Source organism: Mus caroli, chromosome 19, assembly GCF_900094665.2.
Source record: "Mus caroli chromosome 19, CAROLI_EIJ_v1.1, whole genome shotgun sequence".
In the NCBI taxonomy this organism is placed as follows: Eukaryota; Metazoa; Chordata; class Mammalia; order Rodentia; family Muridae; genus Mus; species Mus caroli.
In genome coordinates, this window is record NC_034588.1 from 7,757,786 (window position 1) to 7,779,067 (window position 21,282).

Here is a 21,282-nt window from a genome sequence, read left to right on the forward strand (position 1 = left end):
GGCAGGCGGATTTCTGAGTTCGAGGCCAGCCTGGTCTACAGAGTGAGTTCCAGGACAGCCAGGGCTACACAGAGAAACCCTGTCTCGAAAAACCAGAGAGACAGAGACAGACAGGACTTTGCCTAGCATGTTTATATACTAGACAATACCCTTTTGAATAGGTATTTGCATGCAGAATCTTCATGTATTCCTTTCACATACTTAGAAAAAACACCTCTAGATAATGGCAGTGATTATTTTGGCTTTGCTAAAAGCAAAATTCAGGGCTTGACTTTTGCTAGGCAAAATCTCTACCTACCCCTGTATTTTTAATTGTATGTGTTATGGGTGTTTTGTTTGTTTGTATGTCTATACATTGTGTATGTGCATTGCCTTCAGAGGCCAGAAGAGGGCATCAGATCACCTGGGACTGGAGTTGCAGTTACTTGTAAGCTGCCAGTGGTGCCTGGAATCAAACCCAGGTCCTCTGGAAGAGTAGCCAGTGTCTTTAACCACTGAGCCATCTCTCCTGCCCCCATCTTAAAGAAAATTTTAAAGGATGTTTTCAGCTGGTTAAGTTTGGATGGGAAATTGACAGATATGGAGAGCTAAGAATGGCTTCTGAGGATTAGAGTATTAAACAGGATAGAGTCATCAAGTCTTTTGGGAGGTGGGGTGTTTGTTCAGGATTTTGGTGGTTTATTTTTATTTTTCCATTTGTTTTATATATGGCATATGTGTTGAGGTCAGAGGACAAAACTTACCTTCCACCATGTGAGTCCTGTTATTTGTACTCAGGTCACCAGGCTTGATAGCAAGTGTATTTATCTACTTAGTCATCTCACTGGCTTTTTGTTGTTTGTTTTGCGTTTTATAAGATAGTCTGGTATATCCCATGCTGGTCTCAAACTCAGTATGAAGCTGTTAGCTGCTTATCTCCTTCCTCTACCTCCCAAATGCTGGGATTACAGGCACATGTGCCCTATGCCCAGTCTTAAGTCCTTTTGGTATCTCAGACTACAAGGGCAAATCACGGTACCTGACACATAAATGCTGGAACTTGAACCTGGAGCTTCGTGTGTGCCAGGCAAGCACTCTACTACAACTGAGCTATAACCCCAGTCCTCTATGCCTGCCTTTTTATGTTTCTTGAATGGCTATTAGAAAACTGAGGTTGTATTCTGTGAGCATAGACGTTTCCCCAGATCATTTGTAGAAACCAAAGGATAACTCCCAGTTTTTGGCTTGTTTGTTTGTTTCATTTTGTTGCCTACTCACTTTTGCATTCTTTCCTCTGCTTTATATTTCTAGATAAATGTACTTTTATTAAATGTAATAATAATATATAACTTGATATTAAAATACATTTTTATTAATATATCTAAGATGTGGTCTTTGAGCTAACATCACTGATCTCATGTATCATGAGATGTATCTCATTATTCATGTTGGTTGGTTTGCTTATTTACTATTTCTTTGATCCTCACAGGAGGCTAAACTTAAACTTGCCCATTACAAATACAATCTTGAAAATCTCATAAGTAATACTAAGAGTTTCAAATCTGAAGTCTTCCATACCCTTTTTCCTAGAGTGGGACAGGGAAGTCTTGTACATTGCTTTACAAAGCATTTAACTATACGTTCTAAATCAGCTAGAATGGAGCAGAAGAAACAAACTGGAAAGTTTGAAGACTCCATTATCAATCCCTCATCTTTTAGGACTCGGAGTTCAACAATACAGATCAGATTGACCTATATGATGATGTGTTGACGGCTGCCTCACAGCCCTCTGATGACAGAAGCAGTAGCACGGAACCACCCCCTCCTGTTCGCCAGGAACCAGCTCCCAAACCAAACAACAAGACCCCTGCAATTCTGTATACATACAGTGGCCTTCGGAGTCGGCGAGCAGCTGTCTATGTAGGCAGCTTCTCCTGGGTAAGCAAGGATAACCAAAAATCTCAAGGGTGGGCTGGAGGGAGAGCACTGGGAGGTGATGGCATTTTCAGAAACCACTGTTGCACTGTTTTGTGCTCTGATGGGGTTGGATTTCTTTTTCCTGGGATCAGGTTGGATTGATCTCTGAAAGAGAACTATCCTGAGGACGTACTGGTGCCGAAGAAAGCATTGATTAAGTGGGTAGTTGCCTTTTCTGCCATCTTATTACTGCCCCTGACCCTGGGGCTTTATGTCTAGCAGGGTCATCTATGGGACGAGATATCAGAGTGAACACCTTGAACTCTTGGTGGTCATTAGATGGTCCTGTGATAATGGTGGGTGATGGGGATCAAAGACCTTGATAGCTCTAGTGTATTTGGGATATGTGCTGACAATTCTGTAAAAGTTAACAGTGTGAGATGTTTTGGGGCTGGTGGGGGGAGGGTGCCAAATCAGGAAATGTATATGCTGATGGGAATATTCCTGGCATGGTCAACTCTAGCCTGTCAGATCTGTAATTAAAGTTGTTAGCAATCTATTTGAAATGATGAACAACCAGCTCACATGTCAGTCAAAATTAAAATAAATTTTAGTCTTAATCCCCAAACATAGGGGTTGTGGGATTAGATGTGTTTAATGTGTAGGACAATAAGAAAAGCCTGCACTGATTGAAATATTGCTGGGTTTTGGGGTTTCCTGTGGGTGGTCATGGTTGTGGCTGGAGTCCTAGATTTGAGAACAGGACTTGGAATGTCTGGGTGGGTGGGTAGCAGGCATGTAGCTCTTGACATTTCTCCCTTTTCCATCTTGCCGGCCCCAGTGGACCACAGACCAGCAGCTGATCCAGGTTATCCGCTCTATAGGAGTCTATGATGTGGTGGAGTTGAAATTTGCAGAGAATCGTGCGAATGGCCAGTCTAAAGGGTGAGATCTAGAACTGGGGAGCCCCTTTGAGTTTGTAACTATTAGGGTGACAAATCTATTATATGTTTGAACTTGGATTCTAACCCCATTCCACCCTGGCCTAGCTTACTACCTTGGTTTTGACAAACTGCCAAAGATTTGGGACCTAGCTGGAATGAAATTGAACATCCATCTGTTGAAGGGAAAGAATGTTAATTTTAAATTCCAAAAAGTAAGGAAAAAACAGGAAATCTATAGGGTGGCACCTTCTTGTTACTAATAGGGAGTGGGGTGTGGGGGTGGAGGCGTGTTTAAATAATTTAGCAAGATGCCTTTTCCTTTGTCCAGTGTCTAAATATTTTATTCTTCTTTTACTTTGTTCCTTAAGATATGCTGAGGTGGTGGTAGCCTCTGAAAATTCTGTCCACAAACTGCTGGAACTCTTACCAGGAAAAGTTCTTAATGGAGAAAAAGTAGATGTGAGGCCGGCCACCCGGCAGAACTTGTCACAGTTTGAGGCTCAGGCTCGGAAACGTGAGTGCGTCCGAGTCCCAAGAGGGGGTACGTGGAGACCATCTGTATGAAGGGGGGAAGTTGTGGGCTTGCTGCTGTGATGTGGAAGATTTGGGGCAAGAGTGCTTGCTGTTGGTTATGGTTTGGTGGCACAATTAGTGGGTGGGCCTAAGAATGAGATGTGTGTAAAGAGGACAGTGCTGGGAGTCAGATTCAGGTTGTCGGTTCTGCCCTTGACTCTTTTCCTTTTGCCCTTTTGAACAATTCAGTTCACTTCTTGGCGCCTCTTTCCCGTCTGAACTAAGAAACGATTAAAGTTCCTATCACTGGTCAATTCTGTGTTCTTCCATAAATGGACACACCATGAATGGGCTTGCTTTTTAAGTTGTGGATCTCAAAAAGCAGACACCCTAAAGTGTAATTAAGGTATACAAAGGCAGCTATGATCCTATCATGAATATATATTTGGTGTACTCTGTAAAAATCAACCATAAGAAGTATTAGGTAATAAAAGTTTTGTTGTTTCTCCATTGTTGTCCTAGAGAAAAGAAAATACTTATAGTTACTGAATACTTACTTGGCAAGTATGTCACATTAGTTTTTCTTTAAAATGCAGCATTCTGATATCTTGTTCCCTTCAGTTCATCTGACTCCCTTTAATCTGAGTATGTTCATCAACCTCTTACTACCTTAGTCTCCTACTAAGGCTCTCCTCCTGAGAAGAGGGTGCACTGATCAGCTGACAGGTATTCTAGTTTGCTTGGCAGTAAATACTTGTCATTATCAACTAATTAGTATTTTGGTTTGTGTATCGAGTTGGATGGCATAATTCAGTCTCCGAGGGATTATTCCCTGATGAATTACTAAAATCAGATTTCTAAACCTGAGGCCCAATCTTGGCTTATCCTGACTTTACAAGGTACAGCTACCCTGCAAGGGCCTGCCTGAAACAATCAGCCTCCTTTTCTCTCACTACCAGAGAATGGTTGATTGCAGAAGTATTTCATCACGTACCTGCTGTCACTACTTTGTACCTAGCTCTAAAACAGTAGTTCCTTGTGTTGATGGGGTATGTCCTTCCTGAGGAAATAGAACCTCTTTAATGGAAACAACTGTCCTTGTGTTGACAGCCTAGATGGATGAGGTATGTTCTATAATTGCCCTGGGTTAAAAGGCACACACTTAGCTTTCTTGACAACTCAACATTTTCCCATCCCTTCTGTTTAATAGTATTTGTATTAATTCAGCCCTCTCGCCGGGCGTGGTGGCGCACGCCTTTAATCCCAGCACTCGGGAGGCAGAGGCAGGCGGATTTCTGAGTTCGAGGCCAGCCTGGTCTACAAAGTGAGTTCCAGGACAGCCAGGACTATACAGAGAAACACTGTCTCGAAAAAACAAAAAAAAAAACAAAAAAAAAAAAAAAAATAATTCAGCCCTCTCCTGGTTTCCCCAAGATACATCTCTTTACAGCTACATTGAGAGTAGTGGACCTCTTCCCAGCTTTTTCTTTGTGCATGTTACTTTTCTTCACTGAAAAGAATAAAGTGAAGAATGTGTATTTATTTGAAAATAGGAAACACGTTTTTTTGGTTTTTTTTTTTTAAGATTTATTTATTTATTATACGTAAGTACACTGTAGCTGTCTTCAGACACTCCAGAAGAGGGCGCCAGATCTTGTTACGGATGGTTGTGAGCCACCATGTGGTTGCTGGGATTTGAACTCTGGACCTTCAGAAGAGCAGTCGGGTGCTCTTACCCACTGAGCCATCTCACCAGCCCCAGGAAACACGTTTAAGAGTTAAATATGTTGTAAGCACTGAGGATCCTAGATGAGAGCATCCATTGACATACAAGACTTAAGAGTTCTGTTACTTTTTGGAGTTGTCTTAACCAAAACACTTCTGCTCTTTCTTGTGCGGCCAATGGGAGGCCCAGATGATTAGTCTCTTCTCTCTGAGCTGCTTCACTTGTATTCATTCTTTCACGTGGTACCAGACTTGCTGAGAGATGAGCTGGTCCTATTGCTATACCCAAAGCTTGCCTAGGCAGTAACATTAGCTCTTTTGCTTTATAGGAATACCTCCACGGGCCCACTCCCGAGACTCTAGTGATTCTGCTGATGGACGGGCAACCCCCTCTGAGAATCTTGTACCCTCATCTGCTCGTGTGGATAAGCCCCCCAGCGTGTTGCCCTACTTTAACCGTCCTCCTTCAGCCCTTCCCCTAATGGGTCTGCCCCCACCACCAATTCCACCCCCACCACCTCTCTCCTCAAGCTTTGGTGTCCCTCCTCCTCCTCCTGGTATCCACTACCAGCATCTCATGCCCCCTCCTCCTCGATTACCTCCTCATCTGGCTGTACCTCCCCCTGGGGCCATCCCACCAGCCCTTCACCTCAACCCAGCCTTCTTCCCCCCACCAAATGCTACAGTGGGGCCTCCACCAGATACTTACATGAAGGCCTCTACACCCTATAACCACCATGGCAGGTAAAAACTGTATTTCCCTGCAGCTTTGATTGAGCCAAGATAGTAGAGTGTGTGTGTGTGTGTGTGTGTGTGTGTGTGTGTGTGTGTGTGTGTGTGTGTTTGTGACAAGGTCTCACTATGTAGACCAGCCACCCTCAAACTCAGTAATCCACCTGCCTCTGCTTCCTGAATATTGGTATTAAAGTTCTGGCATGTGCTACCACACCAAGTAGACAGTGTTCTGTCAGAAGGTGGTGGTGGTTTGTACTTTTAGTTCCAGTACTGGAGAGGCAGAGTGGGCAAATCTCTTGAGTTTGAGGATAGCCTGTCTACAGAGTGAGTTCCAGGACAGCCAGAGCTACACAGAGAAACCCTGTCTTGAAAAAATAAAGGGGCAAGAGAGGTGGCTCAGTGGTTAAGAGCAGTGACTGCTCTTCCAGAAGACAGGGGTTCAATTTCCAGCACCCAGTTGTTAACTCACAACTGTTTGTAACTCCTAGTTCCAGGGGACCCGGCACCCTCACACAGACATATATGCAAGGCAAAATAGTAATAATTTTTTAAAAAGAAGTAGAAACAAAAAGCAGAGTGTTTTAGACATTTGTTTTCCATGAATGAGCACTGAATGCTGGTAGTTTTCCTCTACATTCTCACTGTGATGTTGAGTCCTGGGGCATAGATTATTGTCTGCTAGAGGTTTGTTTTGCACTTGCATGTGGAAGTCAAAGGACAACTTTGGTGTCACTGTCAAACATACTGTCCACCTTGCTCGAGACAGTCTTTGACTGGCCTAAAGCTCACCCAAGTAGATTAAACTGGCTAGCCTATGAGCCCCAAGGGATCCACCACTGGGATTATAAGCATCCTCTACCATGTCTATTATTTTTATGTGGGTTCTGGACATTTGAACTTAGGTCCTCAATCTTACATGGCAAGCACTTTACAAGCTAAGTTATTTCCCCCAACTCTGTCATTGTTTTTTATTTAGTGTTTTCTGTTTTCATCTTATCTACTGATCCAAAACATATCTTTCATAGCTTCCTTTAAGCAGCTTGTTTAAACTCTGTGCCATAAATGGCTGCTGCAAATGCTACAATGATTACTACTGTTGAGTTAAATCAAAATTAGGAACACATATGATATAAATCCTGTCCTTGAAGAAAAGAATGAACATTTAAGACATACCTAGAGAAGTATTAAATAATACTTCTATAGAATGTGGTAAGAATAATAAAGGTTGTGAGCAGTCAGCTGTGTAATTGTCTCTCTGCAGCCGAGATTCAGGCCCTCCACCTTCTACAGTGAGTGAAGCTGAATTTGAAGAGATAATGAAGCGAAACAGAGCAATTTCCAGCAGTGCCATTTCCAAAGCAGTGTCTGGAGCTAGTGCAGGTAATAAACTCTTACTTTACTGACTTTGCTGTAGGTTTTTCCCCTTTGTCATTTCCATCTGGAAACCTTTGAAAAGCTGAGTTAGTGTGCTGTTAGAGGTCAGAAGATGTGCACTTCAAAAGCAGTGTGTAACTAACTCCAGTCAAATGTCAAGACCTGCTTTGTAGAAAACAACTGAGTGCCTTGACTGTGAGAAATAGATACTATTTCCTGTTTGTATTTATTATAGAATATAATTGCTGTCTCAGAGAGATCTTGATCTCAGAAGTGATCTTTAGACTGTGTTTATGTAGCAACTCCAACTCCAAGTAGAATTAAAAGCCCTGGGGTTTTAGAAGTGGTATCTCAACTAGATGGTGCTCTGTTACACTAAGAAGTCTGGGAAGAGCTGGTGGCCTGTGGATAGCTGTCCTCTGAAGGCAAGTCTGTTGTCATCATAAAGCATATTACCCTTTCAGCTAACTTGCCCTGCTCTCAGCAGTACATGTAGAATCAGCAACTAGGATTCTGCAAGCCTTGGACATAAAAGAAGAGACTGTAGAATGGGAAGTTTATAGATAGATACTCCGTGGGTAGAGCAATGGCCTGGCATACTAGAATAGAAAGGTTTGGAGTTCTGGTCCAAGTCATTCTCACTTTCTCCCCGGGAGTTTCCCACATGGATCTAGATGTAACTGTAACATAGACTGTTAGTACTCAAAGAAGTAAGTTCAAATTGACTGTTAAGCCGTTTCCCATCATTTCTGACCTTTGGTTTTAATTTGATTCTACACAGTAGTTTAAAAAACAAAGTATGTGTTCTTGTCAGTTTTTCCCTCACCAGAACAACATAACTTGACCTCCTAAATTATATAATGCATGTTCATTGTTATACAATACACAGAAGAGTTCAGAGGAAATCATCTTTGTTCCTTTTTCAATGTCAGTCCCATCACCCTGAGATGGCAGATAAGTAAATCTTTTATCTCCCTCTCTTTTTCTTATTCCAGCCATAGAAATTATAATATTTATTCTCTGTGCCTCTAAAACAGAAGTTCCTTCTGTATGGAGTTCCTGTATACAGTTCCTTGCCTGTATGGAGCTGATATTGCCAGTGTTCCTGGTCCTTCACAGCGCCACGCTTCCTTCATAGTCTCTGTCCATTCTGTTCTTCCTACTTGGCATAAAGGAATCCACCCAGTTATGATTTTCAGCGGACATTTGTTGAGTCAGGTGCACATTTGGGAAATGAAAGGTCTAGTTATTGAAGGCAGCCTGATGTTTTTTTTTAAATGTACAAGTATAGGTATGAAAAAAGAGAGAGATGATATTTTAGACAATCTGTATACCACAATGGCCCCATAGGAGGGGAGTATGTATATGTATATACAGTGTGTGTGTTTGTGTATGTTGTATAACATCTAGTAAAACCCGAGTTTATGTAAGTACACTCTGTAGTGTTTTAACAATGATGAAACTACACAACAGCAAATTTCTCAGTGTGTTACCCTGTCATTGAAAGCTGTATATTACATATATACATAATAGAGTGTGTATATTATATATACATATAATAGAGGTATTATAGTATATATTATAGTATATACATATAATACAGGTATATGAGCAAACATATGTATGATTATTAATTTATGTATGATTATTAATTTAAAATACGTAGATTTCAGACATATTTCAGACATATTTTCAAATACCTTTAATCCCAGCTCTCAGGAGGCAGAAGCAGGTGAGATCCTGCCTTGAAAAAAGTAATTGTAGACTCAATACTGTTTTTAAGAAAAAAATTGAAAATTTTCTGAGGACTACCAAGACTACTTTCTGACTGGTGGGTATTCCTCCAGTTTGGGGGAGGAATACACATATCACAACATATGTATAATTTTGGTTGTTTCTTAGGAAAATGAACTTCAAGGCTGGATATGTGTAGATTGGTGATGGATCAGTTACCTAGTATGCTCAAAGCTCTTAAGTTCAACACCCAATATCACACAGGAAAAAAAAGCAGTATTTATCTTTTTGCTTTCTCTATTTTGGACACCTATCTTATTAACTTCTGTTATTTGTTAAGACCTACTGCATTATACTAAACACTTTTAATAGGTGACTTCTTTTGCTTACAGGTTTCTCATGAGTTTTAACTACTAGTAATCTATGGAGCCATTGTTTCTTATTAGCCTAGCAAAAGCCCTAGCAAAGATAAAACAAGAAGCAATATTATCAATACATGGTTAAACATACATAGTTCTGTGACCAGAATTTTTTTAGAATTGTTAGCTTAAATATAGGGGTAGTTTATTATTTAGACATGTACATGTTTTGCATGTGTATATGTATATATACCATATACATTCTTGGGATTCATGGGGCCCATTTTGTTTCCTGAAACTAGAGTTATGAGTGGTTGTGATCCATATAGGTGCTGGAAATCAAACCCAGGTCCTTTATAAAAGCAACAAGTGATTTTTAACAGCTGAGCTATCTTTCCAGCTCCAGGACAGTTTATTTTAATCTGTATTTTCAAGTAGCCCTTGTACAAGTATGCACTAATTATAGGGCCACAAGTATATGTCAGCTTTCAAACGAGACTATAGCTCTTAGTCAGTTTTATACCTGCTATGTCTCCTTTGTCCATTTACTATGGCTCTTTAGAACAGCTAGTCATTGATAATTTATGTCCCCCTGCATTCTCCTTTTGGTCCAGCTTGGTTACTGCCTCTGCTCATCCTTGGCCTTTCCCTCCATCCTATCAGGGGATTACAGTGACGCCATTGAGACACTACTCACAGCCATTGCAGTTATCAAGCAGTCCCGAGTCGCCAATGATGAGCGTTGCCGAGTCCTCATCTCCTCTCTTAAGGACTGTCTTCATGGCATAGAGGCCAAGTCATACAGTGTGGGTGCCAGTGGGAGCTCTTCTAGGTGAGTTGATTGACCTGAAGCAACACTCCCCTGGAGTTTGGTTGGGAAAAGAAGGAAACCCGGGGTATCTGATAAGGGGTCTGGATTAAAGAGAGGACCTCATATTCACTTTTTTTTTTTTTTTAGAGCTATTTATTTATTTTGTGTATATGAGTACACTGTCGCTATTTTCAGACACACCAGAAGGCACCAGATCCCATTACCGATGGTTGTGAGCCAATCATGTGGTTGCTGGAAATTGAACTCAGGACCTCTCAAAGAGCAGTCAGTGCTCTTTAACTGATGAGTCATCTCTTCAGCCCCTTACATTCATATCTTTTAAGATTAATGAGACATTTTCATTAATTTTGTTAATGTCTAGAACCTGTGTTCAGTAGCAGCAGTGGCCTCATTTAGGAGAAAGAGGATAAAAAAGAACATAGTCCTCAAGGGCTGGGGACATAGCTCAGTGATCAGACTTCCTGCCTAGCACATGAGGTCCTAGGCTCAGTCCTGAGCACCATGGGGAGGCTGGGTCTAGGTGGACACATGGGGATTTTAGCCATTGGGCTTAAGTTTGAATCTCAGTTCTGTTGCTAACCATCTGTGTGAAGGTTAGCAACTTTCCAAGAACTTACGGGGAAAAGTCCTAGTACTTGCGTACAGACCTATTGTAAAGGTGAAATCATAATACTTGGAAAATTCTAAATAATCTGTTTAATACATTAGTAAGATCTTCTGACAGTGCCCCTATGATAGAGAATATTTTAGGCAAACATTGAGAGATACAAAACCTCATGTGGAAAGAATGTGTTGTAGGCCATTGGGGTTGAGGCTGAAGGATGTTTCTGACAGGAAAAGACATCGGTCCAGGGAGAGGTCACCCAGCCGGTCCCGGGAGAGTAGCAGGAGGCACCGAGACTTGCTTCATAACGAAGACCGGCATGATGATTATTTCCAAGAGAGGAACCGGGAACATGAGAGACACCGGGATAGAGAACGGGACCGGCACCACTGAGAAAGGTGGGAAAGAAACCCTGTTCTTGGCCAGTGGATTGTATGTGAACTGGGTATGGTGGTTCATGCCTCTAATCCTAGCACTTGGGAGACCAATTCAGGAAGATTGCCATGAGTTGAAGGGCAGCCTGGACTACAAAGTATGACCCTGTCTCAAAAAAAGATTTGTAATAGAAGAAATGTTCTGCCCTCAAGTTCTTAATAAATGAAAGCCATTGTTGTTATTATTATCAATAATAATATCATGTATTATTACATTTAAATACCAGTAAAAGGGAAAACTGGTCAAGGCAGAAGAGATTGTTACCTTAGTTTTCATGATAAAATATTAATGACTTCAAGAATGGATATCCATTAAAAGCTTTAGAGTAGAAAACCATTCTGAAAAATCTTCAACAGCTTTAGAGACCTTGTGATATGCTTATTTTACTAAGTTTTGTTAAAAGTGGGAGTTTTGGGGAATTGGTATAGATGATTGAAAAAGTAGGTCAGCTCTTCTGGCTCAGCCTGGGCTTCCTGTCTCTCAGCTCTGCTTTTTTTATATTTTTATTCACAGAAAGATATTTATCTTGGAGGATGAGCCTGTAGCTATTGAGTTTTATCCCACCATTTTGCAATCCCAACTAAAAGCTGCTAACAAGGATTGTTTGTGGTGTAAGAAAGAATGGGTGTTGGCTGTTTCTGTGGAGGTGTATAAAATAGACCAGAATATGGCTAGGAGGATCTACCTGGTCTGTTGTCTGATTGATTGTTCTGAAGTAATATACTTGAGCAGGCTCTGTAGTTCTTTTTTATTTTTATTTTATGCACATTGGTGTTTTGTATGAATGTCTGTATGAGGGTATCAGATCCTCTGGAACAGGAATCACAGACAGTTGTGAGCCACCATGTGGTTGCTGGGAATTGAACCCAGGTCCTCTGGGAGAGCAGCCAGTGTTCTTAAACACTGAGCCATCTCTCATGATCTCTCTCTCCAGCCATGACTATGTAGATTTTTTTTTTTTTTTTTTTTTTTTTTTTTGGTTTTTGGAGACAGGGTTTCTCTGTAGCCCTGGCTGTCCTGGAACTCATTTTGTAGACCAGGCTGGCCTCGAACTCAGAAATCCACCTGCCTCTGCCTCCCGAGTGCTGGGATTAAAGGAGTGCGCCACCACACCCGGCTGACTATGTAGTTCTTAACTATGGATGCTGACTGGATGAGGAAGACTAGGAACCTTCACCTTTTGTGCATTTTCATAGGTCTTGGTAAACTCAAACCTTTTGAAAAGTCTGTAAAACTCTACATAGAGGCAGCCTCCTAACAGACAAGAAAGCATTCCTCTGTGTTTGCCTCTGCAATGTTGTTAGCGTTAACTGCTTTAACGGCTTTGGTTTTTTGAGTCAGGGTCTCTTTATGTGTCCTGGGCTCATTATGTATACCAGGCTGTCCTAGAACTCAGAAAAATACTCCTGCCACTGCCTCTCAGGAAGTGGTATTAAAAGCAGCCTGGCACTTAAACAGACTTATAGCTTAGATTGTTTTTGTCATCTTCTACAGAAAGTAAATGGAATGATAAAGATTACTAATGCTTTTGATCTACACCTTTCTCTGTTCCCTTTTTTTTTTAAGCTTCATGTTTCTTTTTTTTAATCTTTTTAATATTTTTCACACAGTATATTCTGATCATGGTTTCCCCTCCGTCATCTCCTCCCAGATCATCCCACCCATCAAATTCTGTGCCTTATTTCTCTTTTTCTTTAAAAAACAAACAGGCTTTCTCGTTCTTATCTCACAGCATTCTCAAATGTAGGGTAACATACATAGAGCCAGCAGTTAAGCTCTGTGTTTGTCTCCCTAGGTTTTTGCAACAGTTTGAGTTTCGAAGGGTGTCTACATTAACATATATAACTTGTGGAAATGTAGGGTAATGAAGATGTAACCCGCAAGTGACTTTGGCCTTCTTTCTTTTGGGGGATGGGCAAGGTCGGCATGGGTGTCTTGGTCTATCCCTTCATTAAATAGCACCATCACTTTCCTTGTGAGCTAGTACAATTGAAGCATTATTTAAAATTCAAAACAGCCAGCACTGGATGTTGTGATCAAACTTGTAATGCTAGAACTCAGGAGACTCAGACAAAAGAATTATAAGTTCAAGGTCATTCAGGACCTTGTCTCCAAAAAAAAAAAAATTCACCTAATATGATGTAGTATGTGGCTGCAGGCAGATATCAGAGTTGGAGGCCACTCTGGTCTACAGAACAAGTTCTAGGACAGCCAGCTGCACTGAACAACCGTATCGTGAATAATAAAGAAGGAAGGACGGACAGACGGACCAGAAGAGGAGCTGTTACTTTGTCTATGCAAAGCAGCAGTTGTAGTGTCTAGAGTCTTATTCAGTGTACTTTACTAGCATAGATGACTGCCTATCACCATTCCTGGTGGCTTTGCTCCTTTGACAACCTTTTGGTAGTAAAACTACCAGCAAGATTCATCAATCCATCTGAAAGTCCTCTGTTGGTAGTTACAGAAAACATCTTTTTGACTGGTACAGCCTATGGTAAAATAAGGAAAACTCATTCTTTGGTAAATTTTCTACGTCACTTCTTTCCTGGTCTCCCCTAATATGTACAAGTGAATCCGACACTTTAAAGAAATTTCCCTCTTTAAAGAAGAAAAAAATCATCTTAAATTTTCATAGTGGTCTGGATTCTATCTTCATTCACTAAGTAGTAGCTTAGAAGGTTTCATGTTGGGGAAGTGATAGACAGATCTATATAAAGAACTTAGTCCTCCAAGCTATTTGAACAGCATTTACAAAAACAATTGTATTTCTGTGCTGTGAATAAGGGTCCCTGATCAGGAAAGGTATGTTTTGTGCAGAGGCCTCAATGGAACAGCAGCATCCTCTTCTATTTCTCAGGAGAGGGCCTCAGCTCTGGGGTTTGAGGCTGATGGGCCAACTGAAGTGATGGATCTTTGACTTCTGTATGCATTCAGACACTACTGCCAACACCAGTTCCCTTGATGTACCTGTTATCCTGTGCATCTCATTCTGTAAGGACACTTCACAAATGCCATTTCTTCAAGATATTCATGTGTATGCTTTGAAGTTGGAGGGTGTACCTAGGTGGTCCATGTGTTCAACTCTCTGTAATTGTCCCACTATTTTAGGGTGTTTGTTCTTGATACAGAATCATTCTCACTTCATATTCTTCTGCTCCATTGAAAACTGAGCTTTCTGTTCAAGTTTGATGGAGCTTAAAGATTCAGCCAGTTGTGATGGTACTTACCAGTAATCCCAACACTTGGAAGACTACGGGGGATCATGATTTCAAAAGCAAGCCTAAGCTACAGAAGCCTGAATTTAGAAAACAAAGAAGGCACTAAGAGCTTCAGTTTTTCTTTTTAGAAACTGAGACAAATACTTGTACATATGTTTAGAGAAGCCAGCAAGGTAAAGGTCATTCCAATTCTGAGTAGGAGCTGAGAAGAGTGCCATCTCAGAAGGCAGCATGCACATCTCTTCTGCATAGCTTATGTGTGCCTATCTTTTTGGATGGCTCTTTCTCTCCCCCCACCTTTCTCCCTCCCACTCCCCTCAAGACAGTTTCCATGTGTAACAGTCCTGTGTCTTGAAACTTGCTCTGTAGAGTGGGCTGGCCTTGAACTCCCAAAGATCTGCCTGCCTCTGCTTCCCAAGTGCTGGGATTAAAGGCGTGCAACACCACTACCAGGCTTATGAAGCTTCTTTTTTTTTTTTTTTTTTAAGATTTTTTTTTTTTTTATATGTAAGTACACTGTAGCTGTCTTCAAACACACTAGAAGAGGGAGTCAGATCTCGTTACAGATAGTTGTGAGCCACCATGTGGTTGCTGGGATTTGAACTCAGGACCTTTGGAAGAGCAGTCGGGTGCTCTTACCTGCTGAGCCATCTCACCAGCCCCATGAAGCTTCTTTACAAAGGTAGTTTTATATTTGTGTATTTGTATATATTTGTGTATGTCTGCAATTCCAGGTTGAGTTTAGTAAACAGTCTACACCTGAATTTAATTCTCCTCTTTCCTTTTGACCTTTGGTTCTGTTTTATATCATCAAGTGACCATACTGTCATCAACATGTTTCAGGTTGCTAGGGACTTTAAGATTAGCAATATGGCAAAAGGCCTAGCAGACCCTTCCTATTGGGTAAGGCTGGTGCCACGTTCTCCGGTCAAGTCAGCGTAACAGGTTGAGGCTTGAAAGCTGCTCATGAAGTAAAAAGAACTTTACAGAAACTCGCTCTTAGAGTCTGGCGTTCTTTCTAACCCATACATTAATTTTCCATTCCCACGTTAGTCTAGTGTATGGATCCACGTGCTCTCTTTCAGTATTATCTTATTATAAGTGCCTTTTAAGATTAAATTTTGACATAGCTAAAGCCTTCTGCCAGTGTTCCAACAGTCCTAGAACATCCTTAAGCAAGACCATGGGCTTAAAATTCAATAAAAATGTTGCTAATCAGAATAGCCTCTGAAACTACACTATTACTTTAAATAAAAGCTAGTCACTCTCTTACACAGGAATTTACCATCACTAAGGAAGAAGGAAGTTTCAGACCAAAGGAGAAACCAGAATAGATACTTAGAACTATAGCGGAGTTACACCCATACACACGTATTTACAATGGCCTAAGGGGAAGGTGGACTATACAATAGACTAAAATAGGAACTATGGAAAGGGCTCGAAGCCCTTGACCCTGGCTTCTAAGATAAGTGAATCTTAGGTAGAGCCCTTGTTTATCCTAGTTGTTAACAATTAATTCTATCCCAGGTAGTTCCCTTTAGACCTTTTGTGTTTGCATTCCTCTATTCTATGTAAGATTCTGGTTACCTCATTTGTAACTTGTTGGTATGTTACCCAACTTCCTTATTGTCTTCTACATAAAAAGTCTGATGCTCTACTTGACAAAATACATTCAGATCCAACACAACCTCTCCTGTGTGCATCTGTCTGTCAAATTCAACCGACGCTTTGCCCACCCACAACTAGAGACCTGTTCCACACAGACAAAGGGGCCCAGAGGGTCTGAGGCAGGCTGGCAGATGGTTTTGATGAAACAAAAACTTCCATGCTCTGCTTTTAGTTCTTGGCCAGGTCATTTGGATTTAGGTCATTGTATTTTTGAGTCCTCACCCACAAGTGTTCTATGAGGAAAGTCGTACTCCTTGGCAGTTTGTTCAGTACAGCCTGCAACGGCTCTTGTGCTTTGTCTTAGTGCATATGCAGAAGTACACGGTTTTGGAAGCTGTTTTGGTTTGGTTTGTGGAGTTTTAGTTGGGGTATGTGGAGGGGATGTTTTTTGGGTTTTGGTTTTATAGTCTGTTTTAATCATGGATGCTTGAAAACAAAACAAATATTGAGGGGTTTGCAGTGGGAGTGCATGCTTCTTGCTAGAGCCTCGTGGGTACTAGGGGATTGGTCGATTTGATTAAATACACAACTTGTTTTCTTGCTATTGTCCTCCCCATTCTTCCTTTCTCTTTTCTTTTCTTTCTTTCTTTCTTTCTTTTCTTCTTGCCCTTTAGGTAAGCTATGACTTGCTCAGAATAAATTTTCTGAACCTGTCTCCTTAAAGCAACATTTCTAGAAATGTTAGTTTCTGACCTTTCCTAGCTAAAATGTTCTCAAACTGCTTTCAGAAACCTTATTCCATTGTCTGTTTTTTCCTCTTAACCTTAAAGTAATTGCCACCATTTTGGGTTTTTTGGTTTTTTGTTTTGTTTTTTATGTCTTCACTATGCTTTGTGCAGCCACTCCCTCACATTACTTTGTGCCAGACAGTCCATATTCTACTTTGCTAAGCTTGCTCTCTCTGTCTACTGAGGTTGTGATTTCAAGAATTGCCTGTTTATCTCGCATAAGCCCCACTGATGGGAGCGGCCTCTAACTGATGTTCTCTTCTGGTGCTTTTATTGCAGGAGTCTGGGTGGAAGCAAATTGTTTTTAATGGACTTGCATCTCCTCACCTTGATCAGGACTAAAGGACGGAGGCCACTCCACCCCTTCCCCTTCTTCCAAATCCCTAACTTCCTCCAGGCAAAACCCTCTGCCCTGCAGGATTGAAGATGGCTTGGCAGCCCTCCCAATCCCACACCTCCTGTTTGCCAGGGGGGAAGAACCTAAAGACTTGCTGGGGTAGGAAATGAGGGCAGACAGGAAGAGAGCAACATGTCCAGCCCATAGACTCCACAGAGAATGGTGCTTTGTCCAAGGAAACCTGAGTTTCTGATTGCCCAGGAGCAGTCAGTAGTGAGGATACTGAGAGAAAACTTCCTTCCCAGAGAAAATGGATCCTCTATGTGGGATTGTAGGAAAGTGACTGGGTGTGCCAAAAATGCCCAGGGTTCTGCCCTCAGTACTATATTTGATGGGGCCAAGAGGGTCCAAACCCTGCTAACATACCACTTTATTCAACTCCTTTACTTTCCTAGCCGGTTGAGGAGGGACCATGAGAACAGAAACTACCTTGTGACAAGACAAGTGTTCTCAGTTTTCTCCTCACATATCGACGGTTTATTTCCCTGGCCTCCTAGAAGGCTGAATCCTTTTAACTCCTTGATATCTGACTCCTCAGTGGACTTGTTCCTCCAAAGCAGAACCCAGGAGGTTGCTATCTGCCAGAAGCCTAGGCCAGCCAGATACCACCATTTGCTGCTTCAGGCTTGCCTGCCTGTTGTGATAACCAGCTCTTAGGTATTTCCTTTCCCTGAGGCTTTCCATTTAACATGGAGTCCTTCCCCCAAGAAGGCTTCTTCCTTGTTTTAGAGGAAGGTACTGCCTTTTTGGACTTAGGNATGTCGTGGGNCCTCAGAAACGAGGACCCCTAATTTATAAAGTACCAGAAATGTGGGGAAGAAAGCAATTTGAGCAGTATGTAGCCTACTCACATGGGCTCTTTTTCAGGTTTGATGTAAGCATAGGCTTGCATATTCCCAAGGTACATACTTTGACTTAACTGTGGGATAACTCAGCACTAATGGGCAGGTAAAGTCACAACTGTGGTTTTTTTGGTTTTGTTTTGGTTTTTGGTTTTTTTATCCTTTTATTCCAAATACTTCCCCTGTCACTTTGCCTGGAGGTGCTTCCAGCCTTTAACAAGGAGCAGAGAAGAATTGGAGCCAGACTTTAGTGAGCTCAGCTCAGAGTTGTAAGGACCAGCACACTGGTGGCCAGTTTCTGCACAAGCAAATGGAATTGCTTATTTTCATCGTCCAAATTGAATAGGTTGCTCCTGGTAGAGGTAGCCAGTCCTGGAGTACCATAGGGTGATGTTCCTTCTGGATGCATCTGCAGGGCCTGTGGGGTCTGGTGTAAAAAGAGACATGACATGTGGAGACGGGACTTAGTGTGTGAGGCATAGGGTCATTGGAGAATCTTCAGACTCGGGGGAGACTGAATTGGATGCCTTCTCTCTTCCCAGCACACTGCTGATGGACCCCTTCAGTCACGGAGGGAGTGCTCCCAAGGTTGGACAGGCACATTCCCTTTGGACAGAGGCTGCAAGTTGTGGCTTATTTTCCTGTTCCCTAAACCAATCCCTATTCCATCAACATGGCACCCTGCCTGATTGGCTAAGTGTTAAGTGATAGGCTTATTCTTGAAAGCAGCTCGGGGCGTCTTTAAAATGTAGAAAACTGTAAAGTGACAGTTAAGGAAAACAACATATACAATATCAGAAGAGCTGTTCCCAGAGAATTATTTTCTCCCCATTTCATTTTTACTCAGTGACATAATTTTTAGTTTTATTCCTCATAGCAAAAGGAGAAAAGAATCCCAATCCTCAAAAGGTCAAGGCCCCGTCCCCCTGTTGTCGGTGATTTGTTTGTCTTTCTGATAGGTTGGAAATTGTGTAATAAACTTGATGACGATGTCAATCTTTTATACTGCATTGTATTTTTTTCCTTTTGTAACAAAATATTTTTAAATAATAAATGGGGTGTGAGCTGTTTACGGATTCTGCATTGAATAGATTTGTTGAGGTGTATGGGGCATGGATACGGACTGATAGAGGTCCTGTGTGATAGAGGAAACCTCAGGTTCTTAAGTGTAATTTGGTGATTGGCAGTGGTTTCTCCACAGTTGTAGCTGACATGATGAACCCCTAGGAGTCAGTGTGAAGCTTTACTTCGACCTCTGGCCACTCAGTTCCCAAGTCTTCCTTGCAGATTGTGTTTCCTACCCTGTGGAGTTCTGGTACTTTCCTGTTTGGAGAACACTTAAGTCCTCCATTTCCTTTTCCATAGACAAGCAATATGACTTCAATCTCTCATCAAAAATGAGAATAATTGTTCTGCCTTCATATTAAGGATGTGTTTTGTGGACAGAATTGACATCTAAATTTGAGAAGTAGAAACTAGAAAGCTTAGAAGTACTGAGGGATTTCCAAAAGAGCTTTCCTTTTAAAGCAGCACAGATAAAGACCCACTGACAAAGTAGTGGCATTTTACCAATTTATAATTTGGACAAATACGACAAGAAAGGATTCAGGTGCCAGACATGGTGGCGCTCGCCTTTAATCCCAGCACTCGGGAGGCAGAGGCAGGCGGATTTCTGAGTTCGAGGCCAGCCTGGTCTACAGAGTGAGTTTCAAGACAGCCAGGGCTACACAGAGAAATCCTGTCTCGAAAAAACAACAAAAAAAGACAGGCTGGCAATGAATTCCTGAGCCTCCTGCTTCACCTACCAAAGTGCTGGGGTTATAGAAATATACCACCATGCCCAATTAAGTCACTTGTAACTTTTTCTTAAGGGAATTAATTTTAAGTGAAGAATTATAGGACAAGAACGGCAGTCCATATGGTAGTGTATATTGATACCAGGAAAAGCGGGTAAACTTAACCTAGAATGCTGAGGTGTGTGTTTTCACGTTGGAGTCAATAGTCACTTGCACCTTAGTTGCCTGCTATGTTTGCTAAGTGCTGGGTTTGCTCCATCTATTTAATATTCCAACCATACATTTTATGCCTCCAAAGATGCCTCAGGATATTGATGCCTCCAGGTAAAGAAGCTTGCCTCTTACACGCACAGCTTGTAGCCACACTCACTTTCCAGGCCAGATAATTTTAACACTGAAAAAAATGAAACAGATACAGTGGTACACCTACAATCCCAGCACTTGGGAGTTTGAAACAGGATCTCTTGAGACTAAGCATAAACATGAGGCACATCCCTATCTTAAATGTAAAAACTTACTGTATATACTGTCTGCTTCAGCAAAATGCTTTGTCCATGGAAAAGCTTCTAGAGCTGTCTTGAGACCCCAGGCTCGTCTCAAAGCTGTGACCCTCTCACCTCTGCTTCCAAAGTGCTTGAGACTAAGGTATACCACCACATCCAGCCACTGCCTTGGTTTCTCTTGTGCATGACTAAGTGGCTCCAGCAGCATCAAGAACAAGGAGCACCCATGGGAACCAGTAGACTAACCTCCACATAACTGAGGTGAAATGACATCCTATCATCCTAATGGAGTTCGGTCATTAAACTTCACCCTCAGTGGCAATGTGGATGTACACCACCATACCCTGGTTGGGTTTATACTTTGTTTAGACTGACTTGTAAGACAGGCTTGTATTTCCACACGTGCCTTTACTTCCTCGGAAGCCTCTAAGCCTGGAAAGTGGAGGAGGACAGTCTAAAGCCCCTGTGCATTTTTAAAATTGGATATATAAGTCACCTGCACTTAGCTGAGCTTTCTGTTCATTTGTTTTACTGTTTTTTTTTTTTTTAAAGATTTATTTATTGATTATATGTAAGTACACTGTAGCTGTCTTCAGCCACTCCAGAGGAGGGAGTCAGATCTTGTTACGGATGGTTGTGAGCCACCATGTGGTTGCTGGGATTTGAACTCCGGACCTTTGGAAGAGCAGTCGGGTGCTCTTACCCACTGAGCCATCTCACCAGCCCTTGTTTTACTGTTATTTAGGTTTCTTGAGACAGGGTTTCTCAGTGTAGCCTTAGCTGTCCTGGAACTCACCTCCCAAGTGCAGGGATTAAAGCCGTGTGTTACCACAGTGCTTTCTGTTCATTTGTGCTCCTGGGAAAGGAGTCAAAATTGATAAACATCTAAATGAAGTCAGGAAGTCACAGAAACTCTATTCTCTGCCACTAACTAAAGCAAAGCTAGAGAAAGCAAGTGTGAAAAGGAGAAAATTGGTGT

General features: G+C 41.7%; 1 protein-coding gene across 4 annotated transcripts in view; it reads left to right on the top strand.

The window, feature by feature from the left end:
- Positions 1-19,076, top strand: part of Cpsf7 (cleavage and polyadenylation specific factor 7) — a 23,493-nt gene extending 4,417 nt beyond the window's left edge. For 2 of the 4 annotated variants that reach the window (XM_021151315.2, XM_029472455.1), the window contains exons 3-10: positions 1,699-1,917; positions 2,738-2,841; positions 3,209-3,381; positions 5,408-5,822; positions 7,075-7,193; positions 9,944-10,112; positions 10,947-11,114; positions 17,045-19,076. In XM_021151315.2, coding sequence (XP_021006974.1) covers positions 1,699-1,917; positions 2,738-2,841; positions 3,209-3,381; positions 5,408-5,822; positions 7,075-7,193; positions 9,944-10,112; positions 10,947-11,109 — 1,362 coding nt within the window. In that variant the 3' untranslated portion in view covers positions 11,110-11,114; positions 17,045-19,076. Of the gene's footprint in view, positions 1-1,698; positions 1,918-2,175; positions 2,253-2,737; positions 2,842-3,208; positions 3,382-5,407; positions 5,823-7,074; positions 7,194-9,943; positions 10,113-10,946; positions 11,115-17,044 lie in introns of those variants that run through there. The other 2 variants (XM_029472456.1, XM_021151314.2) reach the window with 2 other exon arrangements.
- The last annotated feature ends 2,206 nt before the right edge of the window (positions 19,077-21,282 follow it).